Raw genomic sequence first — 27,138 nt, forward strand, 5'->3', positions numbered from 1 at the left:
GCCGCGCCCCGTCACCGCCCTCGCCGCCATTTCCCGCCCGCGGTGCCGCTCCCCGCCGGAAGGGCTGCGCGCACTGCCGCGCCACGGGCGGAGGAGGAAGTGGCGGAATGGCGCGCGCGACGCCCGCCGGGAGCTGTAGTGCGGCGTAGCCGCCGGGTTGGGGGCGCGCTGTGCAGGCCGGACTACGGCTCCCGGCGGTCCCCGCGGGCGGGCAGAGCGCGCGCGCGGGCCGGAAGTGCGTGAGGCGGAGGCGGAGGGGGCGCCTGGTGCGGAGGGGCCGCGGCGAAGCGGCGCCGGTGAGTGCAGGGGCACCAGGGGTCCGCGGGGTTCGGCTCCGCCCCGCCCGCCGCCACCGGGAGCTCCCCTTACTCCTCCCTTCTCCCCGCGCCCTCCGCAGCCGCCTCGCCCCGGCTCTGCCCACTCCCCCCTCCTGCCCCTGCTGGGCCTCACCGCGGCGCTGCTCCCCCCCATTCCCGGTGTCCTGGCCCCGCATGTCCCCGGGCGAGGCTCGTTCGCGGCTCTCGGGACCGCTCTGGCCCGGCCTCAGCGGCGCCTCGTGGTAGGCCTGGGCCCGGGCAGGCCTTGGCGCCTCCTCGCGGCCCCGGGGCTGGTTGGGCCTGCTCGGCCCTTTCCCGGAGCCGCTCGTGGTCCGCTGTGGTTTTCGCAGCCTGTTCCGCTGTCCCATTCCCGGAGATCCCCGTCCTCCGCCCGCGCCTCTGGGCCGCGCCCTTGAGGTTCCCCCCTCCCTCGGTCTGTCCCGGAGGTCCCATCCCGGTGTCCGGGGCTCCGCGGGCTGCCGCGGCGCGGGAGGCGCTGCCGGGGCCCGGCACCTGGAGGGAGCCGCGGCCACCGCCCCGCGTGCCAACCCCCGCGGGTTTGCGGCTCCCGCCGCGGCGCTCGGCACCGCCCGGTTCCCGGTGCGGCGGGAAGATCAGGATCGGCGCTCTCTCGCTGCCTGCTTTGCGTCCTGCTTGCTCGGGAAGTTTGGCTGAACTTCAGGCGATGTGGCAGAAGAGGCGTTGCAGTGGCTCAGACACACGTGTTGAAGCCCGAGTCTTCGTTTTCCGTGCACTGATAAAGGGTTTTTCTGCTAGTTTGTGTTGTTTTGGGGAAATGAATGTGGCTGAGGTTTCTAAAAATGCATTTCAAAGCCTGGCCAAGGGGATTGTCACTGTATTTTTCTCCTGGACGGGGTTCAGGGTTTTTGTGTGGAAAGTGACATGGCAAGTCTGGAGTCAGCAGTGCTCCATAGAATCACCAAATCATGGCGTGGTTTGGGTTGGAATGGGCCATAAAGCTCATCCCATCCCACCCCCTGCCATGTGCAGGGACACCTTCCCCTATCCCAGCCTGGACACTTCCAGGGATCCTGGGTGACCTGTGCCAGAGCCTCACCACGCTCACAGGGAGGAATTTCTCTCTACTCTTCAATCCAAACCCACTTTCAGTGTGAAGCCATTCCCTGTGCCCTGCCTTGGGAGGAGCAGGTGAACTCGTGTGTGTGTGGTGTATGTAACACCATCCTCTCAAACCTGTCAGAGGTGGGGGACTCCTTGATTTTTGTGTGTACAGTGATGTGCTAGGTGCTGTGGCACAAGAACAGATTTGCTGCTTGAAATGAACAGTGTGAAACCATTTGGAAGGTGGTCTGGGTTGTCTTGTAGCTGGTGGTGGAAGAGAAGAGCCTTTATTGCTGCAGCAACAGGGTCACATCAGCAAATGGACGTTTTCAGGCTGCTTTTCCTGACAGCACAATTAAATCATCCAGTTCTTCTCTGGAAGGACTCCTGGGAATTCCCTCTCATGGGGAGTGAGGGCAGATGCTGTGTCAGTGCTGATGGTGTGTGACATTCTGGGTGGGCTTTCCTGTGCCCTTGGTGGGTGCTGGGCTGGGAGAGCAGCTCGCAGGGATTGGGTGTCACAGCCTTGGCTCTGCTCATTCAAAAGGTGTTTCAAAGCTTTTCCTCCTAGGTTCCTGAAAGAGTCAGTGTAGGCACAGGAAAGCAAGTGCTAGGATACAGCAGTGTCTTCTCCTGGAGTTTTCTGTGGTTGCTCTGTGTCCTGCTCTGGAAGTTCAGCGGGGAGTGAGGAAATGGCTGGCTTTGTGACCTTTCTGATGGGTTGCACAATCTCACAGCAGATGAAAGGACAAAACAGGACAGTTAGTGTAGAGAGCTTTTGCAAATGTACATTTTTGTGTCATAGGATCCCCTGGAGGGTCTAGGGCCTTGTGATTTTTGTCTAACATTTCTTTGGGTGCTGCTACATATTTTTGAATTGCATCCTTCCTTCTAGGAATTATTGTCCCTACTTCAGCAGGAACAGGGAGGGCAAGTAAGAACTTGATTTGAACCCTTTCCTCCAATGTCCTTAGGCAGCTGAAAGCTGGGAATGCTGCTCCTGAGGCAGTGCTCCAGTGGATGGGCCTTGGTGTCTGCTCCACATGAGTGATTTGGAAATGATGCTGTCTGGTCACAGGGGGTTACAGAGTTCTGGGGTTTGAACCCTTCCCCTCCCCATGGGGTCCTGTCTGTGGGATGAGGGAGGTGCAGGGCAGCCGAGGCCTTGCTGCCCCTTACCTCATTTTCACATCCTTTTTGTCCAGAGATCCAGAAAGGAAATCTTTTACCTATCAGGTTACTGCAAAGGGTGGTCAGGCATTGGGAGGGAGGGGCTGCCCAGGGATGTTTGGATTCCCCATCCCTGAAAGTGTCCATGGAAACCTGGATGTGGCGCTCAGTGCTCTGGGCTGGGTGACAAGTCACAGGCTGGACTTGATGATCTTGGAGGTCTTTGCCAACTAAAATGAATTTGTGAAGAGATGACCTGGCCCTGGGAAGGAGGTGCCTTCCCAAGGTGCTGTAAGGAGCAGTGGTGCTCTGGCTGCAGCCATGTGTTCACCCAGACTTGTTGGCAGCAGCAGGTGGAGCAGCCATGGATCCCTGCCCCTGTTCTTTGTCTGCCCGTGTCTCTGCTGAGTTATACCCTGCTGACTTCCTGCTGTTTTCCATCCTTCCTAATTCCCTGCCTCTCTGTGAGTTGTGTGTCTCTGGAAGACAGTTCTGCTGTCAGTGCCTCAACAATGCTGTCTGGGAAGAGGCTTCCCTGGACACTGGGGCTTGGACCAGCCATGTGCCCTGACCTTCACTTCCATTTCTTTTTCATGGAAGTAAAGCTTTGTCGTGTGTATTGTAAATAAAATGGATATTCTGCTGATGGGGTTATGATAATATAATTTAGCTGTCTGCTGCTTTCTCCAGCTCATTTAAGTCAGGAAGTGTGTAAAGTATTAAAGAAAATAGTTATTTGGGGCAGGCCAGGCATGTGGGCTCACAGTGAGGTGCAGGAAAGCTGGTGAACACTTTCTGGCATTGCTATTAGAAGACAAAAATGTTATGGTTATAAAACACCAACACATAGAGTAAGTAACAATCCATGCACATCAGCAGGTCTAAATTTAGTTTACCTGTTCCCACTTTCTCTGTTGTCAAAGAAATGCTCCTTTGGGAGGCCTAGGGAGTGCTGAGCTGGGCTGGATAAGCCTGAGGATGCTTTTCATTGTAAGGCCATGATGTTCCCTAGTTGTATCCCTGGAGGAATGGAGCGGTTTTGCAGAAGTTTGAGTATTTTTCAGCTCACTTGGCTTTGTCTTTGTGAAAGGACAGTGTGTCGTGTTGGAACTCCTTAATTGTTTGAGCAGCCACAGAGCCCTTGAACTTTTTCTCCATTTCTGGAAAAGTTTACAGTATCCTGAGCTGTGTTTAATGGCTGCACGTGCCAGGGCAGGGATGTGGGGTTTGGGTTGTGTGGTTTCCTCAGAATTATGACGGTACAGGGAGTTCTTTGGTGAGGCAGGAGTTTCAGGATATTTTAGCCACATAGTTCAGGCCATGGACATTGGAAGAGAAAGGAGTGGTGGTGGCAGTTACAGAAGCTGTTCTGGCTCCCTGGGGAGCTTGATGGTGCCAGGCTGTGTGACAGCTGGGCTGTGCCAGTGCCCCTTGAGCTGCCCCTGTTCCTGGACACAGTGGTGCCCATACTGGACAGGCCTGGGAACAAGGCTGAAACTGCTCTGTGGGATTCTATAGTGAGTCCCAAGATGAGGAAGTTGTTAAATTTGGCCCCAGCAGCTCATCAGGTCTTTGTTCCTGCTGGTGCCAGGACAGATCGTGCCTGGGAAGGAGCTGGTGCCATTTTGTTTCCAGATGACAAGCTGGGTGTGTGGGTCTGGAGTCTCCTACCCTAAAGGAAACATCCTTCCCCTCCTCACAGAGAAACTGTGTTAGGAGAGCCTGAGCATTGAGGGAGTCACTGCTGGGAGCTTGGAGAAGTGAAGAGTTCCTGCTTAATTTAGCTTTATCATGTCAGAGCTATGAATAGTGAAATCACGGGATCACATTTCATGCCAGCTGGGAATGGTGTTTGCGCTGCCTCACTCCATGGTAACCGGAAGCTGCCGGGCCTTAAAAAAAAAAAGTGAAGCTAATGGCACACAGAGATGGCAGCTGGCTGCTCTGGGGGTTGTTTCCCACCCAAGGAGGGGTTTTCTGTCCGTGCCCTTGCTCTGGTCATGCCTGAGCACAGCTTGTGCCTCTCTGGTGTGCGAGAGTGTGGCCTGTGCACAGCCCTGCTCACAGCTCCAGTGATCCCAGAGCAAGTGCCCTGCTCACAATTTCACCTCCACAGTCGTCACCCGGCCATTTTTAGCCTGCCATGATTTACAGGGTAAGGTGGGTGTGCAAACCCCAGAGAGCCCCTGCTGGGACCGCAGGGTGAGGAAGCTGGCTGGGCTGGGCACTGCTCCTGCTGCTGCCTGGGGTCACTCCTGCCTTTGGCTGAGTGAAAGCAGCAGAGGAAAGCGGGGCAAGGAGCCCCCCAGGAGTGGCTGCTCTGGGAGCACTGAAGGTGATGGGGCTGTGGGGTGTCAGGCTGGAATTCAGTCCTCCAGGGACTGAGGCTCATCATTAATGATGTTAACTAACCTGTGCCTTAACACGGGGCTGGACATGTGATACCAGGTGGCATGGTGTACATTGTAATTTACACCTGAAATAATTACAGTAATTGGTCCTGTGGGGCTGTGGGTGAGGTTGGTTTCCCGAGTTAAGACCTGTGTATGCACTGTCTGATCAGATGAGGTTATTTTGGTGGCCTTTTTTTACTGGGAAACGATGCTGGGATGAATGGCTGCAATCAGAATCCTTTCCTGTGCTGCTAAAATAAAAGGATTTGCCAGTGTCTGGTTTGGCTTAAATTTGATTTTCCTTTTTTTACTCAGGTCAATCGCTTCTAAAGAAGCAGTGTTTAGAAGCAGATTTGATGGGAGACTTATACAAGGTACGTGAACACAGCATGGAAAATTGTTCAAATAAGTATTCACATCATTGTTCAAATAAATTTATTCCTTATGTACAGGATTCCTGTGGACAGGCATTTCTCTCTGTTTTGAAGTCTGTCAGAGTGTAGGGATGGCCTGGTCTGGTGCATTGTCCTTACAATAATGCCACAATTAAAAAAAAATAAATAAAGAACTTTAAATGTTATACCAGGTCATGGAAATCCCTGAGGTGGTGGGATTCCCATTAAGGTAGAGATAAATGAAGTGCTGGCTTGAGAATATATGAGTAGTTTTGCTCTTTTCAGCTTATAAATGACATTTTCTGGAGTTTGTATTTTCATAGGTTAAATGTGTGGAGAGTTGTAACTCCTCAGGAGATTTTTTGGCTGTAACTATACTGTGTGTTGCAGAAGAAATTCCAAAGAGCCCCCAATCAAACAGTTTTGCTGTTACTTGCTGTTTATTTGGAAGCAGAACTTCCACGTTTTTAAGCGTGCGTGGCGCCTGCTGGGCTCCAGCTGGCAGACACCTGAGAGGATGGAAATGTCCTGGAGGGTGCAGTTCATCCTCCTTTTGATGAGAACTCACACACGAGTTTGAATTCTTTCAGTTAACTAATTTGTGAATAGTTTTCTTAAGGGGAGTAAATTGAATCATTTCTTGCTTCTTGTGAGGGTTGCAGAACTCCAGACATGGATTTCCAGTCCCCCAGCATCCAAGGCTGCTCAGAACAGCAGGGCTGTGCTGTGAGGAAGCCATCAATTTGGGGAAAGACTTGATCTTTCTGCTCTTCCCAAGCTGTGTAAATTTGGAGGGAAAAAGCTGGTGAAATAGGTTTTTCCCTTTTTTAAAAAATTATGGATGTTTTCTTCTGTGCTTAACAGAAATTCCAGCCGCCCAACTTCTGTAACAAAAGCACTCAGATTTCTAATCAGCTTTTTCTTGGATTGTTTCCTTGAGCTCCCTGTCACTAAACTGTCTGAATAACAACACATGACTTTTTAAGCTCAAACATTTGTAAAATAGTGTCTCTCAAATAGCCAGTTTCAGAAAGTCACTGATCGGGGTTTGTAGCTGGTCAAATTAATTGGAAAGGGATTGTTCAGCACTACAGTCTGCAGAATCAGTTCTTTCCACAAGAACCTGTAAATACTCTTCCAACCATTCCATAGAAACTGCTTCTAATTATCTGAACCCAGGGCTGGAGCTCAGGGTTAAACTTCTTTAGGGATTTGTTTAATGGTGTGAAAACCCAAATGTGCTTGAAGGAAGATCTCAATTTTGAAAGCACATAGACTAGAGAGAAATTGAAACTGCTGCTGACAAATTTGTGTTTCTCTTGCTGTGGCAGAATAATTTTGGATGTTTAGCTCATGTTAGAGTAGAACACTGTTTTGTGGTTAGGTTTTTGGTAAATTTTTTTTAGCAGTGTTGTCTGGGACATTTTTTTGCTGAGGAGGTTGGTAGATGTAGTTGTAGCTTTGGTTAATGTGTGTCATAAATCTTCTGAAAACATACTGGTATTGGATCTGGGAAGAGAAATCATTCTGCTTTTTGTTCCCTCAATGAAATTTGATTAGAATTAACATTTTAATTTGCTCCTCCCTGGCTGGCTGTAGGAACTGTGCAGGTGGTTCTATCCTTCCCCTCAAGGTTTCCATTGATATCAAGAACATACTTAAGGCATCTTGCACCAAAAATTAGCTTGAAAAGGAAGAATCCAGTAGAAAGTGAGGTCTTAAGAGTTGGGTTCTGAGCTAACAAAGATGAGCCTGCTCTCTGCACTTGCTGCTGCACTTCAGGGACATGGAGAGAGCTGCAACTCTTTATAAGCTTATTTTTGCAGTGATTGTTGTTGCCTCATTATACAGAGCGCACTTTGTAAGGTATTTTGTGGGATTATTAGTTTTTTCAGAATGAACTAATCTTGTTTGGGTTTTGGGGCTTGGGATTAGGAATTGTAGAGCTGGCAGAAGGAGAATTACTTTTTTTTTTCTTTCCTGATAATGAGGGGTGTTGAGCAAATGAAGGAGCAGTTCAGCTGTTCCTCCTGAGCTGAATGTCTGTGCTGGTGACACCAAATGGATGCCAAGAGGCTCGGGCAGAAATGTGCTCTCTAATGAGGTGCCACCTCATTTGCTTTGGGCCTCACAGCAAAATAAATCACAACAGCTTCACTCAAATGCTGGCCAGTAAAAAGCAAATTTTTGTTTTCCTACAGCACTTCCAGAGAGCTTGTTGCAAATGCTTTTACAAAACATTTAATATTTATGAGCTGAGTGTTTGCAAACACCGTGTGATAAACGGAAACCACTGTAATGAATTTCACCACACTGTGCTTGTGTCTGAGGCATGTGCACGAGCCATGTCACTTGTTTCCAGGTGTTTTGGGGTTTATGCTCAGATATGAACACAAACAGCTGCCTTGGCCGGGAGGTGCATGCTGCATTTCCCTCTCCAAGCTGGCCAGCTGTGGTGCAGCATCCTTGCTGACACCTGGGGATGGAGTGGGCTCAGCTGGAATGTGCCAGCTGACTGCTCTGGGCAGGGCTGCTCTGCAGCAGCTGGGGAAGGGCTGAAATCCCAACTCCTGCTGCCTGAAAGACCTCGAACAAAGGAGTGGAGGATGGAAAGAGTCACAAAGTAACGCAGGCCAGTTGGAAGCAGGGAACAGATTCCTGGAAAAAGGCTTTTTGACAACCAGCAATGTTTTTAATTTGACCCATGACTTGGCACATGGAAATGTTCTTTACAGTGTTCTGGAATAAGAAACTCCTGGACTATGATTTCCACTTCAGCAGAGAGCGTTGAGCACGTTTCTCAATTTCCTTTCACTATCTGGAAGAAAGGTTTGCTACTCCTGCCTGTTGTGTCTTGACTTGGTCACTTTTTCTGTAGTAGTGTTCTAAACACAAGAATAGTATTTTTCTCCAAAGGAGAATCCAGGTTTTGCTCTGGATGACACCTCTGTATGTGGGATTGTGGTGGTAACAGTGATGTTTGGGAAATAGGCAAAAAACCCCCAGAGCCCAAGGGTCACAAAGCAAGAAATAATGAGTATGGCAAACTCTTTCTGCCACTGAGAAAGGCTGGAAGTCAAAGATGTTTGTATGATATAAGCTGGGATTTCTTTTTGTGGACATTTAGACTAATGGACAAGACAACAGTAAAAATAATAAAAAGGTCTCTGGTGTGTTGTTCTTTGTGGTTTTTTCCCAAGATTGGTAAGCAGGATTTAAAACTCACTAAACTTTGTAACACCTCCTTTCCTCTTGGGTGAGAACAGGACTTAATCACCAGTTCAGAGAAAGGTTTCAAGGCTACTTGAAAACTGTGCTTTTTCAGTGAAGTAAGGACAAGAAATTAATACCTTTAAACAAGTCTATTTTATGGCTGAACACAAAGTGACATTCTTGCTGTTAGCTCAGAGGTTTAATAACATGGAGTAATTTCTGAGGTTGTGTTTACTGTTGTTTTCTCTTCTAAAACCTCCACCCCTCCAGCAGTGCATGGAAGGATTCTGAAATGTAACTGTAGACCTGTCAGAAAAGCTCCCAGTGGACTGGTGGCTCCCTTGGATGACGACGATATGCTGATGGATGAATTGTCAGGAAAAGAATTGGTTCTGTTGGCTTGTGGATTCCTTTAACAATATGGGAAAATCCTTAGTCCTGAGCCCAGTAAGACCATTCAAATGGGCTGAGAGAAATGACTCCAGCACGGCTGTACAGGTGCACTGACAGATGTGTGTCACAGCAGGTGGGATGGGACAGGGGAGGTGGAGCAAGGAAGGAAGAAGACTTAAAATTTTGAAAGCATGAACGATCATTTTGAAACCTACATTTTCCATAAAAGTCCATGAAAAAATTCCTGGTCAGCTGTGGTGTGTGTGTTCCCTGAAACACTGGGGATCTGATGGACCTTTTGGGTGCAGCAGGAGCTTAGGGCAGCCAGTTCACCTCTGGTGGCAGCACAGCAATGCATGTACAAAGGTGTACTTTCTTCTCATTTCAGGTTTTCTTCCTGATTTCATAATTGACAAAGCTGAGACGGTGAAATCTGACAGAAGGGTGCAAGGTGTGAGCCTGCTCAAGCAGGTAGGCACAGCAAATAAAAATTTTCACAAGAGGTAAAACTGCCTGTCTTGGGATTTGTAATAGACTTCTTATATCTCTTCTCTTCTGGGCATGCTACAATTTAGACTGATGGTAAAATTCTGCTTTCATTGTTGTTGTGCAAAAAATATGGAGCAGGTTTAGAAGAAAAAAATCAGCCTTGTGTCTTGGAATGTTTGGACTTGTCTTCCCAAGCAACTGCAAAATATAAGGGTAAAGTAGAACAATTTGGTGAAAACATCCTGGATGTCCTGGAAGAAGTAGTACCTATTTTTGGTTTTTTAATGCTATATTGATTCATCTTTGGATTTACACCCTGGTGATTTTTGGGAGAAGAGCACCGCTTCCCCCATATACCATAACTGGCCAGATTATTAAATGTCCCACTGATCTAAGTGTTTAATCCCATATTGTGCCATGTGCCCTCCTCCAGCTTTGTTCTTTGCTTGAGCATTGCAGTGATTTCAGTCAGTGGCCTTAAAAGTTTTCCTTAACTATTGTGAACATTTAAATTCCAAAGCTGTGGAAGCTCATGGAAGAGCCCAGCTGTGAGAGACTCTCAGTGGTGATCTTTTTTCATTGCTGGAGAGTGGAGCAGAGTTGTGCCTCTCTTTTGGGCTCTGTCAGGAGGTAAAACATTAACTTTCCTGCCACTGTTTCCTGACAATAGTTTGCCTTCTGGGCAAAGTCCATCGTGGTGCTTTAGTGGGAGCATTTGCTCCTCTATTGTTTCCATCAATGGTCTGCTGGATTGCCCTGAGGGTTTGGGAATGGAGAAAGCAAAGTTTGCTCTGTGCAGTGTGGTTTTATGACAGATGAACAAGCTGTCAGGTTCTGTTTCCCAGGGGGTGGTGCCTTACCACGGCTGCTAAACTCAGCACACAGATGACATCCAAAACCAGGATGTTTTTGGATGGGAGACTACACTCCTTGGGAGGATCTGCTGGACAGCTTAGAACTGGGCCTGCAGAGGAAACAAACCAAAAGCTGAAAATCCCTGGCAGTGCTTCCAGCAGGACATGCCTTCCAGATGAGTGTAGCCACGCTTGCCTGCTGGGAGAGGAGATCTGCAGCAGGCAGCAGCATCAGCCTTGTCCCTTCCCAGGTGCAGGGGGAGCTGCTGTTGGGGGGTTCTGTAGCTGTAGGAAGGAGGTGGGACTCTGGCAGGGCAGATTAAGGATGAGTCCCCATAGCACTGTGCAAATGCTTTTGCTTGCAGTCCCTGCTCAGGGCCAGACACAGCATCTCCAGGAGCTCTGTGGGCAGGGGAAAAATAGGAATGGGAGGTCAGCAGCCACTGCTGTTCTCAGAGTTTGTCTTTGCTTCACTTACAGGCACCTCTTTATTTAAAAAATATAAAATCTTTTTTATAAGAACAGATGCTTTCAGAGCAGGGTATTTTGCTGAACATATTTTATCTGAGTCAGTCATTCTTAAAACGAAATGTGTATCACAGTAAGTTTACAACTGTAGTTAGCTCAGGGGAGCTGAGTGACTCTTTGTTTAACCTTTTAAGTGCTGATGGAGCATAGCAACTCTGTTTCTATCCTAGTAGAAGTTACTTCATATGTTAGGAATGAATCAACTTTAAAATGTTGGCAGAGATAAAGAATCCAGGACGTGAGCGTTTGGCACACGTTGCACACACCAGGGTGGTTTGGCTGGGAAGTGCTGTAGATCATAGTGGAAGGCAAAAACTATTAAGCAGATCAAAGTGGTAACTTAAAAATCTATTTTGGGGTCTTCTTGGGATTTCCTGAGAGTTGGTGCCACATCTTCTGTATCTTGCAGTAGTTCCTGTTACCATTTCTTTCTTCTCTTCCATGTTTTGGTTTCCAATGCTCAGCGTTGGAATGTTGTGAGCAACAGAGTAGGAAGTGTTGCAGGAAGTGGTTCAACAGACATATTCAGTGAATTAAAAGGAAATACTTAGCATGTGTGAAAGGATAATTTTTTTCTCTGAAAAATCACCAAGCACAAGAACAAACTCTGGTTCTCAGTGGCAGTATCTTTTGATTTTCATCCCTGGGGCAACAAGGAATAAAACAACATCTATTGTTTCCTAACAGAACAGGAACATCAATTTTATGATTTTTCCTGCATGCTTTCTGATGTGGCATATATTCAGATACTTCAGTTAAATTGATCTAACGTCTTTAGTATAGTTAAAGGGAAGAACAGGAGCTTGTAACATGATTTTTTAAAATAAAAGCCAACTTCCCATTTCTAGAAAGTCCCAGCTCTGGTGATGAACCACCATCCACTCTCCCAGCAGCTGCTCCTGTCCCAGGCATGGTGTTTTTTCTAGAAGTGCCCTGGCAGAAGTTGAAGCCTTTAGTAACCATATATGTAATTTTGGATAGCCTCTGGAAGTGGAGGCATTGCAAGTCAGTCCTCTGGAATTTCCTTAAAATGGGTATAACAGCAGCAGCCACACTTGATCAGTTGTGTTTATGTACCTGAATGTCTCTATTTTTAAACAGTGGGTAAAAAAAAAGATGAAGTTTGTGCTAACATAGGTCCTTTTTATTTCTGGCTCTTTTTCATTAGTCATTTTAGGTGGAAAGTTTGTTGATAACTTATTGAATATGCAATCAATGCAAATTTTGCTCGTTGGTAAAGGAGAACAGATCAGGGAGGGTGTAACTGAAAGATTTGTGTGGTCAGACTATTCCCTGAATCATCTTCTAAGGGACTTTCTAACCTTTACCTGGATGCATGCCTGAAAATAGCCCAGGTGATTCATAATTCCAGCTATTTTGAGTCATTTAGTGCTACAGTGTAATCTCTTCTGTCTCTGAATATTTGGAAGGACATCTGATTTATTTTGGCTGCAGCAGAACTCCTGGCTGGGTGATCCACACTGGTGACTGATCACAGCAACTGCAGGAACTGCACAAGCAGAGAGGACAGGACTGAGCCTGAGCAGAGCTGTGCAAATAGGGTCACATTCCTGTGTCTTGGAGTATCAACTCTTTTTTGATTGCCTCTGAAAGTTTAGATAAAAGTTTACGGGGTGGGTTTTTTGATGGTAAGCTTTTTATTTCTTCCCTGTCCTTTAAAGCAGTGGCAGCTGGCTGCACAGACAGGGATGTGGCTGCAATTACATGGAATTTTCACTTCCATGGGCTAGTTTGCCTCTAGAGGTGTCCTTACCTCAGCCAGCACCGTGGCCCTTCCTCTTCCCAGGTTTGCATTAACTTGGTGCTTTCAACTATCACACTCTCATTTGTGATTACTCTGGGTTTAGAGCCTTTTATTCTTTTTGCAGTTTTCCTCTTTAGACTGAAATAAACCTTCTATTCTGAGCCCAGCACCATTCATCTGTTCCTAGCAGGCACTTCAAACATTCCTATTTCCAGCCTTATCAAGCTCCACGTCCCTGGAGTCTGTCAGCCTGCCAGGTGCTGCCTGTCCTCTCCTATCAACCACATGCTTCATTTCTCAAATACTTGTATGTCCCTGTTTCCCTCAGGTGCACTGACAGGTGCCTGCAGAGATGTCTAAAACGAACAAATCCAAGTCTGGCTCGCGTTCCTCCCGCTCGAGGTCTGGCTCGAGGTCGCTCTCCCGTTCCTTCTCCAAATCCCGCTCCCGGTCCCGCTCCATCTCACGCTCCAGGAAACGCAGACTGAGGTGAGTGTGCAGCCAGAGGGTGGGACAGGGCTTTTCCTCCCTTGCAAGTGGTTTGTCACTTAGCTCCTTTCCAGAGAAAGACTTTGATTAGATCCCAGGACAGATAATGTCCCGTGTGTTAGGCTGCTTCCTGCCAACTTGTGCTGTTTGGGTGTTTCAGTCACTTAGGAGAATAAATTGTGAATAAATAAATAAATTAGGAGAGTAAGATGCTCGTCAGCACTGTCAAGATCTTTCTTTTGAGACTTTAGTTTTTTTCAGGAGGCTTTAATGTAACCCCAGACTTGAGGGGTTTTTGTAGATGTCATTGTGTGCTTTTCCCCTCCTGAGAAGGGAATTAAAGCAATTTTAGTATCCATTTTAGACACTGCTGTGAAAGATGGGGACAATTCTTGATATATTCCTGATAATATTCTTCCTCTTCCTTCCAATTCTTCCCTTGCTCCTCCCCTTAGCATGCAGGAGCCAGGTAACTGGGAAGATCCTCCTGGAGGGATAAAGTGAATAAAAAATAATTTTTGCTGCATTTAATTTTAAGAAATGATTAATATGTGTAATAGTTGTTCCTGTCTCCCTGAATTGCTTCTGAGCAGGCCAGTTACAGCCTTGTGTCTTCCCTGGATGTTGTTTTTTTCCTTTTCTTTTGGCTAAGCATTCTGCATCTGGCAAAGCCATTCCAGTTGGAGGGGGTGTAATGGTGTTCTCCTGCCTTTTCACTCATATGAATAACACGTATTCTGAAAATCCTCTGGGCTGTGAACACATGCAAGTGTTACCAGTTAGAGATTTTAAAAGTACAGAAGCTCTGATGAATGTACAGTTGGAGAAAGAAGGACATGACAAAACTAAATTAGAGGCGGAGACTGGAGTCTAACCGAGCCCTTTGCAGAAGGAAGCTGGAATGCTGGAAGATCCTTGCTCATTTGGGAATATCTCCTAGCTGTGAAGGAGCTTTGGCAGTTGAGAAAAAGGCACCCTGTGCAGGCATGATTGTTTCCTCTGTGCTGCTGCTGAAGCTACTTCTGCTTTATAAATAATTCCTTTTTTAAAAAAAAAAAAAAAGGAGTCTGAATGGAGGGGGTCAGCCCAGCCCAGCCCCTCTGCCTGGCCTTGGGATGTGCTCCAAGGTAGGTCTGGTGGGATCTCAGCATAAAAGGCCATTGCTGTGTACTTGAGGATGCACCACAAATTGTTTTATTCTTCTTTTGGTAGGTTTACTGTTTCTCCTAAGTTACACTGCTGGGTTGGAGTCTGCCTAATATCTTCTGCTTTCTTTATGACTTTATTTCTCACTTCTTGTAAATGCTGGGGTTTTAGCCCTGGAGCAGTGCAGTGCCTACAGTTCTGGGTGCTGGCAGAGTTGGGGGAATTATCACTTCTGGTGTTTCTTTACTGCATAACTTTTACTGTATTTTTCCAAAAAGATTTCTGGTAAATAGTCTGCAACTTTTGGAGTGAAATCTTCCTGCTGCAGCCTCTCTAAATCACTAGAGCAGATTTTGGAAGCGTCGTGCGACAGGTCCTTGTTGATAATTGATCACAGATGCAGCAGTTGTCTGAAAATTGAGCGTCTCTGTTCCTCATGCCTTGGACTAGAGCTTCTTATAACTGGTCCTTGCCTCCTGCCTCTGCTTTTCCTTCTGGCTTCTGTTGTTTGAATGAAGAAGTGCCTCAGATAAGTTTTTTGCTTGTTTGAAGGATGGAAAAATCTGTCCAAATGGTCATTAAGCTGTTTGTTAGCAGTGATTGGAGTATGAATAAGAGTTTCCTGCTAAACTGTGACCTGTTTGGTAGGAGGAAGAAATGAAAATAGAACTAAAGTTCATCTCTGACTGCACACGTATGCTAACTGTGTAGGAATTCCAACAGCAGGTTTTTCTCCCTTGGTTCTGGGGGTTTGGGATGTGAGAGGTGAGGAGCAGCCCTGAGATCTGTGTGAGGAAGTTCATGTCCATTGGAGTATGACCAACATGTCTGTCAGAGCCAGAACGGGCTGTGGAGTGCAAGAAAGGGCTGTGGAAACTGTTCCAATGAATGTTATTTACTAAAATTCCATTTGGAAAAAATCTTTTTTCTATTTCAACTTCCTAGTTTGGCCAGTCCTTCCTGTAGCTCTGGCATCTGAGCTACAACGGGACCTTTAAACAGTTACACAACCACAGCAATTTAATGGGAGAAGCTGCTGGGACAGTTAGTCACTGGAATCTGCATTTTTCCAGGATTCGGGTTCTGTGGATGCAGGCAGGGACGTCCACAGCGGCACCTGGTGGCGCCTGGCAGAGGTGTCCCAGAGCTGTCCCTGCCCAGGAACTCCATGAGATGGAGCCACGGGATTGAGCCATGGGATGGGGCCATGGGATGGAGCCATGGTGCCATGGGATGGTGCTATGGGATGGAACCACAGGATGGTGCCATGGGATGGTGCCATGGTATGGAACCACAGGATGTTGCCATGGGATTGTGCCATGGTGCCATGGGATGGTGCCACGGGATGGAGCCATGGTGCCATGGGATGGTGCCATAGTATGGAACCACAGGATGGTGCCACGGGATGGTGCCATGCTGCCATGGGATGCTGCCATGGTGCCATAGTATGGAACCACAGGATGGTGCCATGGGATGGTGCCACGCTGCCATGGGATGGAGCAGTGGAGTCACAGGATGGTGCAGTAGGATGCACCTTTGGGAGCTTAAACCTACAGGGCAGCGTGCCCTTTGCCCCACTGCTGCCCCGCTGCTGTTGGGGTGTAGCCATTTATTGAATTTGCCTGAAAAAGAAGTGAGGTTTCATCTGGATTATCAAAATTTTAAAGTGTGTCTGAAGCTGGGACAAGAGAGGGAGATTTGGGGTCTGTTGCAATAACAGTAGCATGATTTGTGTAAAATATACTTCTTTGTGGGTGAGGTATAACCATGACCTTGAGCTGTTAAGGGCTGGATGCTTGAGATCTGTCACTTTTTTTGAAGCTGGATAGCAGCCGTTTTCATCCCAGCAAAATAGAGAGCAAAGTGTGCTTATCATGGTGTCTGCAATGATCCTGAGATCAAATACTTGACAGTATCACAGGTACAAGTTATTTCCACTGCAATTTGTTCACGGCAAAGTGTAATACCTCAATCTGATAAGGGTAAACCAAAGGATTTTCTTTTAAAAGCTTAGAAATGAGTTTTTCAAAGTCTTTTAAAAATATGTCTTCAAATAAAAAGTTGTGGCAGGAGAATAAACTCCAAAAATAAATTATGAAAAGAAACTATAACATAAAAATATTTGTGTAATTCTTTTTTTTATCAGTTCTAGGTCTCGTTCAAGATCCTATTCTCCATCTCACAACAGAGAAAGGAACCACCCACGAGTGTATCAGAACCGTGATTTCAGAGGCCATAACAGAGGATACCGGAGACCGTATTATTTCCGTGGCCGAAACCGAGGGTTTTATCCCTGGGGCCAGTACAACCGAGGAGGATACGGGAATTACAGATCCAACTGGCAAAACTACCGCCAGGCCTACAGCCCTCGCAGGGGGAGGTCGCGCTCCCGCTCGCCCAAGAGGAGATCTCCTTCCCCAAGGTCCAGGAGCCATTCCAGGAATTCTGATAAATCATCTTCCGACCGCTCAAGGAGGTCTTCCTCTTCCCGCTCGTCCTCGAATCATAGTCGGGTTGAGTCTTCCAAGCGTAAATCTGGAAAGGAGAAGAAATCATCCTCCAAGGATGCCCGGGCATCCCAGGCTGCGGGAGATAACCAAGGAGACGAGTCTAAGGAGCAGCAGTTTTCAGGAGCTGGGGCTCAAGATGCCAAGGCATCCGAGGGATCAAAAGCGTGGCAAGATGTCAGCAGCTATGGCACGGGCTCCACGTCCAGAGGGTCGGTGTCGGAGCTGAGCCCCCGGGAGCGCAGCCCTGCCCTCAAGAGCCCGCTGCAGTCGGTCGTGGTGCGGCGGCGCTCACCCCGGCCCAGCCCCGTGCAGAAGCCGAGCCCGCCGCGCTCCAGCCCGTCCCCGATGGGCTCTGCCGCCCAGAGCGGCTCCACCTCCTTCCAGGGGGCCTCCCACCAGAGCCCCTTCGAGCACGGCTCGGCAGGAATGAGCCCCACCAGAAAGAGCCCGGTGTGCAAAAGCCCCACACCTGTCAGTTCGCTGTATGGTGCCGCTCCAAAGGAGGAGGGCACGGCTCCCGGAGGAGGAGCCTTCTCCAAGAGGCAAGTGATGTGTTTTGTGGTGCTGGGTTATTTTTTTGGGTTGCTTTTGAGGAGCCAGCTGCACATGTGGATGTCCATGAGCAGGGCAGGGGGCTGGGACAGGCTCCAGCTACAAGCTATGCCAGCATAATGCCAGCTCTGGGCCTGGTCCTTTCTGAATTATGGAAAAAAACCAGACAGCCTAGAGTTGTAGGAAGTTGGAATTGGTTTTCCAACTTGAATAGTTCTGAAGATTGTATATATTCCCTGCAAAAATGTTCATAGCCCTTGAACATTTGAAGTGGAGATTGCCCAAGGAGGTTTCTTGGCAGCTGGAAGCTCACATTTCCCGGTTACATATGTGTTGGTTACAGACATTTTTAGTGTTGCCTTCTGGAATTGTTAGGTACTGTAAATTAGAAGAAATTAATTAAATCCTACTGCATATCCTGCTGCAAGCAGCCTGGGGCAGGTGCAGCTGCAGTGCTCGTGCCTGTGTCTGTGGGTAGGATGAGAAACTAAAGCACCAAATACATCTCTAAAATGAAGACAGCCTTCCATGCAGAAGGCATCTGCTTCCATCATTCTCTAGATTAATCCACTGCAGATTGTGCCCAAAGGTGTCGCTTTGTTTTAAAAAATACAGCACCATTCACAAGTGCTTTCAAGTCTTTATTACAGTTTTTAAAGATGGTTTGATCTGATTCTATATTAAGGATATCTGAAATTTAAAAAGGGAAAAAACTCCTGTGACTCTTTATTTGGGCTTTCCAAAGCATGGAGCTGGTGTTTTTGAGCTTTCTTGCTGTCCCACAGAGCCAGGGTTTTGATTTGTGAATGCTTTAAAACTGTTCAGATGCTATAAACCAGCTGAATTGTTCTCAACAGAAGTGTTTTATCTCTCCCAGCAGCATATTCTCCTCTGTTAACCTGTTTGCTTTTATTTGTGTTTGCAGTCTGTCATGAAATATTTAGCTTACCTATGAAACTTGCATCCCAAATTTGAAGTAGCTTTTGAGGCTTTTATTTCCAGTGTGTTGTTAAAAGCAGAACAGTCCAATTTGAAAGGTTTGATGTGTTGTTCTCCTGAACCAGGTTTGTAAGTAAATAAACAGAGTGGGTAAGATGTTCCTCTTTTCCTTCCAATGCATCTGTGGGTCAGCTGGGTTTGATTTGTCCTTGAGCCTCATTCCATCAGTTCTGCATATCCATCTCCTTGTACATTTGCTGAATTTAGTGAGAACAAAAGTCTGAATTCAGGCTGAGTAATCTGCTTGACATTTTAATTATTTTAGGGCCTAGAGGCAGCTTTCAGTACATGCATAGCTTGGTGTTCTCTGAAGTTTTGACTCTTTGAACTCAAGAATTGACCTTACTGAGCTCTAATAAGAAACCTCCTGTAATATCTCTTTATGATCAGGTATCTGGAAGAGCAGAAGACTGAGAACGGGAAAGACAAAGACCAGAAAGTAACAAATGCTGAGAAAGAAAAAAGTAAAGAAAAAGGGAATTTCTCTGAGTTGGGATCAACAGATGGAAAGGCAAAATCTGACTCGTATGGATCGAAAGCTGACTCGGAGAAGGGATACCGCGGTAGCCAATCACCCAAGCGCTACAAGTTCAGGGATGACTTTGACAAGCTCAAGGTCCCAGAGTTCCACAAGGAAGGTCATTATGGGAAAGATGAAACAGATGAGCAGGACAAGAAAGACAAGGCAAAGGGCCGGAAAGATTCGGAATTTGATGATGAGCCCAAATTTATGTCTAAAGTCGTAGCGACTTCAAGTAAAAGTCAAGAAGAAGATAGGTCAGGAAAATGGGAAGGTGTGGTGTTCCTGCCACCTGGAAAAGAGAAGCAAAGGAAGCCTGATGAAATGGAGGAGGAAAGCTATTCTGAAAGATCCAAAAAAGAGGAGAGATCAGGATCCAAGAGAAATGAACCTGGTCACAGAGGTTTTGTACCTGAAAAGAATTTTAGAGTGACCACTTACAAGTCAAGCCAGGAAAAAAGCTCTTCCCCTCCACCAAGGAAGGCTTCTGAGGTGAAGGAGAAACCAGGCACCAAAGTAGAGGGGCTAACTCCTGGCAAATCCTCCTTTTCCATTACTCGTGAGGCCCAGGTCAATATTCGAATGGATTCCTTCGATGAGGATCTTGCACGGTAAGGATCTGCCAGCTTTTGAGCAGTCTCAGTAGTGATGTTTTTTCCTGTTTTTCATCCTGAGATCCCCATGTGCTTGCCAAGTGTGAGGAAGGCTAAGCAATATTGCATCACAATTTGTGGCTTTGGGAGCTAGAGATTAACTTTTTCCTAACCTTTGCTGTGTAAGATTAGTTTAGGATGCACCAGGCTCTGGGAAGAGCCCCAGATGGAGTCAGGTACTCAGTGGCTTCTGGCTGAGGGAAGCTGAGTTGTACAGGGGAGCTACTGTGCTGCTTAAATCCATTTGATTCTCTGCCATGTGTTTTACTACTCTTATTCTCCATGCAGCATTAGAATAGTGACCTGAATTATCACAGTAACCTGGAGCAGTGTGTTTGGGGATGTTTAAAGGAGCTCCTTGCTCACACTTTTGAGTACTCGTGGGTGCCTCCCTAATAACAACATAAACCATCAGTGAGCTCCCAGCTCCTGCAGAATTAAACACCTTAAATTGCTCTCCTTCACCCCATTCTTCTGTTTCATGGGCTTTTCTTTTTCCAGTCCCAGTGGCATATTGGCTCAGGAGAGGAAGCTGTGCCGGGATCTCGTGCACAGCAACAAGAAAGAGCAGGAATTCCGCTCCATTTTCCATCATATCCAGTCGGCTCAGTCGCAGCGCAGCCCTTCTGAACTGTTTGCTCAGCACATAGTGACTATAGTCCATCATGTAAGAGGTGGGTCAGGAGTCCATGTGTCCTCGGGGGAGGTTCAGTCCTGCCTTGCTCAGATCAGTGGGATTTGTGCACTCAAAATGCCTGGAGTTGTTTTCCAGCAGATATTCCAGAGATGAGAGCAGCAGCATGATCACAATCATCTTTATTTACATAAATACTCCTCTGCACAGGCAGAAGCTGTTCTTGTTATTACCTGAGAAATATTCAGAGTCTGAGACTTAGAATTTTGTGTTCTGATGAGTTTGTGACTCGCTTGAAGAAAATTGTGTTCATTTCACTGAAACACCAAAAATTGAAAGTGCAGTTTGTCAGCAGCACTAGAGCTCATCCCCATGGTGCTTCACTGACCTGCACCTGGGTTTTAACGGGCTGTGGGATGGGTGGGCTTTGTTCTTTTACAAAACTGGCACTAATATTTTGGGTATTTTTTTTCAAACCCCTGACAGAGCATCACTTTGGGTCTTCAGCTATGACGCTGAACGAACGCTTTACCAAATATCTAAAGAAAGGAATGGAACAAGATGCAGCTAAAAACAAAAAGAGCCCTGAAATCCACAGGTTGGTGCCATTAGACACTGTCTTAACATTGCAGAAGTATTCCAGATTTCATTTCTTAAACCCTGGAATAATTCCAGAATAATTAAAGTGTATAACTAGCTTCACCCAAAAAAACACAAAAAGGAAAAATATGGGGAGTTTTAAATACCATTGGAAATACTGGTCTGCTTTAAAGAACATTTGATATAAAATCTTCAGGTTCTTCTTATGAGCAAGGTTATATCTATGTATTTTTTTTCCTTTAGGAGGATAGATATATCTCCCAGTACTTTTAGAAAACATGGATTCTCTCAAGAGGAATCGAAAAGCTCCAGAGATCCTGGCTTCAAGGTGAACTGTTACTCTGATTAGTTTAATTCAACAAAATGAGTGCATTGGGCATGAACTTAACAGTGATGTTTTTGTTTAAATTACTCTCTACTTAAGTTTGTGTTTTTCTTTTAAGGATGGGCATAATTCTAAAAATGAACTACAAAGGGTTAATTTTTATTAAAAATGTATCAACAACCTTTGTGAAGTGGTTAGACTATGGTAAATGACCCCAAAGTCAATTGAGGTGAGCTTGAGAAAAAAGAGAGGATTTTTGGAACAAGTGCCCATGATGAGAGAAGAGACTTTTTGTGATATTTTTCTGCTTGTAAGTATGATTAACTCCATTGTTACGTGCAATTTTGCCAACCATGTTTTCAAAGACATGCATGTCAAAAAGAGGAAAGTAAAACTAAATGCTGAGCTAAAGCAGATACACTATTAAGCAGTTGATAAATTTTGTTCTAACAACTGACTGTGCCATTTCTGTTGATTGCTGTTACTTTAACATTCAGCACTTGTCTTAGATCCAGAGCATTTAGGATTGAGTGTTTTAGCTTTGCTGAGTAGATGAATGTTAAGCCATTGCACTCACTGTAAACAATCATAAAAAAGGCTTAACGTAAAATGTTTGAGATTTTAACCTTTGTTTATTCACCTTCATACATATTTACATTGAAGAGATTTTAACCAGTCCTGCTGAAACCTTACTTGTTTCATATTTGTTTTCGATTTTTTCCAAACACACTTGTGGCTTGACATGGACGATGGTGAGATGGATTTGATGGGCCTGAACTCTGAGCATCAGCTTGGCAGAGTGTGTTATAAACGTGGTTTCCAAACAGCTCGCCAGCCTTCCGTGAAACAGACGTGCCCTCCCAAACCCAAATAGGTGTTTGCTGTGCCACATAAGGGAGCTGCTGCTGATTTTGTCACTTATCTGTCATCCATCGTGTTGGGAGCAGTTTTATTCTCAGAGTAGAAATTAAAGCTCTTTGCCTGGGGAAAGTAGAAGAGCAAAATACCAAAACAAAATGCCTGCTTTCACTCCTGCGTTATTTGACATATTTATTTAAACAAAAAAGTGGTTAGAAACTCATGTAAGTAAAAATTTAACAGCTAGAGAATTACTAATCCTTTTGTATTTAATTGAAGGCGATTAATTTGATGTATGTTGCATATCAAGTTGTACAGTTCCCAGGATGAGTGTTGTGTAAATGCAGTAGCAATGGCTGAGGCTGGGTGTTGATACCAACATGGTGTAAGGCTTCCTGCTGCCCAGTTACCTGTTTGTCAAACCACAGCCACTGTCACTTAGGGCAGGCAGCAGAATCTCACCCAGGTGCCACAGGGCTCAAAGGAGGAGCAGGGACAACAACTGCTCCTTTCCCAAAGAAACTCCTAATCCCTTCTTGAAGTACCAATTTAAATACAGCTCAAAGCAAGCATTGCCAGGTGTCTTTTATGTTTGTTTTGAATTAGCAATGTAAATTTAGTTTTAATTTTTCATGCAGCTGGTGGGTTTTTGCTCTGAGAGACACCAGCTTGCTTTAGCAGACTTGGCAGGACTGTGGGAAACACACACAGTGTGTCTGTGGGGCTTTGTGGCACCTGTCACACGGTGCCCTCCAGCCCAGGGGAAGGAGCTGTAGGTGGCATCTGCACCCAGTAAATCTTCCTGACAGACATAGTAATGCCTCCCTATCCATGGGATGTTGGCCTTCTCCCAGACCCCTTGGATGCTGCCTTTCACTGGCTTCCTCCTGCCCCTTGGATCACTAATCTTGGGTAGCTCCAAGCAGCAACGAGCTTTTGCTTCTCCCAGAGTGTCACTTTTAGACCTGGGATTAAAATCCCTCTGGCCCCTGCCCAGGTGACACTGTCAGCAGGACCTCAGGTGCACCCATGGGCCATCAGAGAGCGCTGCCACACTGTCCTTGTGGTCCATAAACAGCTGGATGGGATCCCCAGGTTGTTCACATCCTTGCTGGCTGTGGTGTACAATAAATGTCAGCTTCCATGTCTCCCTCCCCTCTACCAGACTGTTTATTTTAATACTGCTTAAAGAGGAGATTAAAAGTTTAAAAATCAGTGATTTTAAGTGTAGGAAAATTGAATTCTGACAAAGGCAGACTTACTGAAATATAGTGCATTATTTGACATCTTAAAGTGGAATATTCATTAGTGGTCAGTTAAACTCCAGTTCTCCAGAAGTCTGTGCAGTCAGTAAAGCAAAGTAAATGGTGCTGAGCTGGGGCACTGCAGACCTTGTGTTCAACTCTGCCCTCCCTCTCCTCTGCATTTGTAGGCTGAAGGGAAATATAAGGACGACCCTGTTGATCTGCGCCTTGATATTGAACGCCGTAAAAAACATAAGGAAAGAGATCTTAAACGCGATAAATCCAGGGAGTCGGTGGACTCGAGAGATTCAAGTCACTCAAGGGAAAGATCAACTGAGAAAACGGAGAAAAGTCACAAAGGCTCAAAGAAAAAGTATGTAGGAAACCCAGTAGCCATTTCCTTGTGCCTCTCGTGTCTCTGCTGCTCAGGTTGGAGACGACACCGTGCACAACAGTTGTGCGCACAGTTGTGCACCTGTGACATAACTCCTCCAGTGGCCTGAGCTACCCCTCTGCGTGTCGTCTCGCTATCATTGTATCTCTCAGAAACACTAAATAATTGTAAAAGGTAGATGGGAAAGCTCCATGTGTCAGGATGGGTGAGTCACTTTTCCTTCTTGTTCCTGTTGTGTCAAGAGAGAAACAGCCATGTTAAAATGACTTGGCTTTGATGTTCATTTAATCCTTTTCTATGAGCTTCATTTTCCATTTGACTAAAACTCCATGGATGCATGCTAAGCTGAGAGCAGATGGTGTAAACACCTTAGGAAGGAGCAACAAGTTCCTTCAGGAGAGGTCTTGGGCCCTGTGTTAAAGCTCTTGCTATGGCTTTTCCTCTTGTAGTAGGAAAAGGAGAGCATGGCATTGATAAGACGGTGATAAAAAAGTGGTTTTGTATCTGATGGGTCACAGCTGAGTGCCTAATGCTGTTGTGTCCCACTCCCCTCCGTTCCCACCACTGGAACAGGAAACACCGACGGGTGCGTGAGAGGTCCAGGTCCAGCTCCTCATCGTCGTGGTCCTCTCACTCAGTCAAAGCAGAGGAGTATCCCGAGGAGACTGAGGAGAGGGAGGAGAGCTCCACAGGCTTTGACAAGTCCCGCCTTGGGACTAAGGAATTCTCTGGTCCAAATGAGAGAGGAAGAGCGAGAGGAACCTTTGTAAGTGTTCTCCATCCCTGCTCCAAGTGTTCTCCACCTGTGCCCTGAGGGTTGGTTCCCAAAGTGGGCAGGAAGTGGCTGTTGTGTGTTGCTTTGTCAGTTAAAGCTGCCCTGGAGGAGAAGCCCTCAGGGTGGTGAATCCCAGTGGAATCATTCAAGGTTTAGAGCATCAGCCAGGCTGCTGGGCTGTGCTGTGGGCAGCAAACTCCAGCAGAACAAAGCCTGGAAGCTTCTGTGCATTAGTGATGCTGAGCAGCCCAATGGGCACACGCTGTGCTTCCACTGGGGTTTGGCCATGCTTATGTGTGCAGTCCATGTACAGAGGGGTCTCACCTGCTTGGGGTTGCCCTGGAAATGCCTCTGCGTGATTTTCATCAGCTTTACAGGGGCTGTGATGTGCTGTGTGATCCGGTGAACTAAAAATCCAAAACCATGAGTGCAGGAGGTGGTGTGGCCACACTAAAGCTGTCCTCTTACTTTAGTGATAGGTTTTAGAGGTGTTTTGGATGGGATGTTGGGTATCTTGGGAGCCCTGGAAGCTGGCTGGGGTGGGAGGATTCTGCCTCTGCAGCTGCTCTATTTTTCTCCTCTGTGTTGCTTTTGCAGCAGTTCAGAGCTCGAGGGAGAGGATGGGGCAGAGGCAACTTTTCAGGCAACAACAACAGCAACAGTGGCGGCAACAACGACTTCCAGAAGCGCAGCAGAGAGGAGGAGTGGGACCCTGAGTACACACCTAAGAGCAAGAAATACTACTTGGTACGTACCTGGGTGCTGAGACACCCGTGTGCTCCAGGTGTGTCTGGTCTCAGGTGCTTTAGAGGCGAAAGCACCCGCTGTCACTGACACACCAGGTAAGGCTTTGGGTGACACTTCCCGGGCGGCTGCTGGCTCCTGCCTAAAGAGAGCTTGTTCCTGCTCCCTGTAGAGTGGTTCCCACTAAGTGGATCCCCAAGGGCGGTCGCAGAGGCGCGGTGCAGGGCGGTGCCAGCCTGTCTCACCTGCTGTCCTTGGCTTCCCGTGCAGCACGACGACCGCGAGGGCGAGGGCACGGACAAGTGGGTGAACAGGGGCCGCGGCCGTGGCGCCTTCCCCCGGGGAAGAGGCCGCTTCATGTTCCGCAAGTCCAGCACCAGCCCCAAGTGGGCTCATGACAAGTTCAGTGGGGAAGAGGGAGAAATCGAAGACGACGAAAGCGGAACGGAAAACCGGGAGGAAAAGGACGCCCTGCAGACGACGGCCGAGTAGCCGCGGGGTCCGCGCGGTGCTGGGAGCCCTGGCAGGAGGGGAGGGGTCAGGCTGGTGCTGGGGTGTCAGGGTGATCCCCACGTGCTGAGCAGAGCCCTGGAGAGCAGCTCGGAAACCATCCCAACGTTGTTTAACTGCATTTCCAGAGTTCAGCCTCCCCAAGCACGAACTGGGACTGATCCATCATTTACGCTCGGATCCACTCCTGGAGTTTCTCTTCCCAAAGACTTCTCTTCCCTTCTGGACTGGATATGGTCAAGCACTGGGTGAGACCCCAGATTTTCCCTTCTCTGTGACCTTATGGATGGTCGGTTATTTTTTGGTAACAGGCTTTGAGGACAATGTGGTTTTAGTTTGTGCCCACCTGACCTCACCTGTCCTGACATTTTGTTTCTCTTTTATAATTTGACCCAGTGATAGTCGGGGTTCACTCGCCCGCTCAAATTTTCCTCCCCTATTGTGTATTCAATTTTCTAAATTCTGCTTATTTTAGGCCTTTACATACGTAGTAGCATCAATTCAGAGATAATTTTGGAAACTATTTTTGGTTCTTATAAATAAGAAAATAATGAAGCATGTGAGTAAACATCTAAATGTTCATTTGTTGGGACCAAACTGCTATGACCTTTTTTTTTTTTTTTAACTTTTTTTTAATGTAACAGTTGAGTTTAGGGCCTTTTAAAAATTATGTTTTCCTTTTATGTTGGAAGTTAACAAAATTAGCATGGTTTAAAAGAGAAAAAAAATTACACCCTACTTCTGGCCACTGTTTGTGTTCACTATTAGGCCTGGTGTGTGCTGGACCCCAAACTGCTTGTAGCATTTGTGTCTCCTCCCTGCAGCTGGTTGTGACCCGAGTGCCCTTTCCAAGGTGACACAGTTTTCTAAGGAACTTCCGAATTCTTCTTGGGGAAAAATATAAATGGGAGATGAGAATTTTTCAATATTTTTTATTAATCTTTTTATAAAACCAAAAAGCAGATTCCTCCTGAGCTGGTTGAGGACGGCCCTTAGGATGCATTTCTTTTTATCTTCTACTTTATTCTGGAGCAGTTTGTGAGGGTTCCCGGCCAGGTCTGCGCCTGGGCGGGGAGGCACAGCCGTGCCCATGCTCCCCCTGTCCCTCTCCCCAGGATTGCTGTGCTGTTCCCCACACACCAGCTAGAGTTTGGTTTGTTTTGACTTGAACAGTTCCTGTTTAGCAAAGCCCCGAAGTTTGTTTATGCAAATAAAATACAATAAAATAAGTCGTAGGTGTAACTCTGCTTGGTTTGTGTCCTGAGTTGCTGGGTGGGAGCCTGAAAGGACCAAGGAGCAACAGGGGAGCAACTCCCTGTTGAGTTTTATGCACTAATAGATAATTCAGCCTCTCTTTTGGCAGTAATTGCCTGGGGACAGTGGTGACACAGCCACAGGCCCTGCCTGCTGCCAGCAGGGATTGTACCCATGCACAGGAGCAGCTCCATCCTTCCCACCAGGAGCGCACAGGGGCTGGTCCTGGTGCTGGGCAGCTGCAGCCCCGTGTGCTGCCCTGCCTGGAGCCCAGCAGCAGCTGCTTCTCCATCGCTGCCATCCCAAGGGAGGCTGGCAGGGGGGCTGCTGG

At 46.9% G+C, this 27,138-nt stretch overlaps 1 protein-coding gene across 2 annotated transcripts; it reads left to right on the forward strand.

Annotated features, from left to right (window-relative positions):
* The first annotated feature begins 223 nt into the window (after positions 1-223).
* THRAP3 (thyroid hormone receptor associated protein 3) lies at positions 224-26,795 on the forward strand. Of its 2 annotated transcripts, none has more exons than XM_030964394.1 (13): positions 224-296; positions 5,279-5,337; positions 9,353-9,435; positions 12,929-13,089; positions 16,382-17,287; positions 18,687-19,427; positions 19,971-20,143; positions 20,590-20,701; positions 20,947-21,031; positions 23,319-23,503; positions 24,098-24,290; positions 24,897-25,046; positions 25,314-26,795. In XM_030964394.1, exons 4-13 carry the CDS (start codon positions 12,953-12,955, stop codon positions 25,533-25,535), a joined length of 2,904 nt encoding a protein of 967 aa, XP_030820254.1. In that variant the 5' UTR covers positions 224-296; positions 5,279-5,337; positions 9,353-9,435; positions 12,929-12,952; the 3' UTR covers positions 25,536-26,795. The 2 variants fall into 2 exon arrangements, with proteins under 2 accessions (XP_030820254.1, XP_030820255.1); XM_030964395.1 differs by having other exon boundaries at positions 24,900-25,046; positions 25,314-25,535.
* Positions 26,796-27,138: the final 343 nt, after the last annotated feature.

Source organism: Camarhynchus parvulus, chromosome 23, assembly GCF_901933205.1.
Source record: "Camarhynchus parvulus chromosome 23, STF_HiC, whole genome shotgun sequence".
In the NCBI taxonomy this organism is placed as follows: Eukaryota; Metazoa; Chordata; class Aves; order Passeriformes; family Thraupidae; genus Camarhynchus; species Camarhynchus parvulus.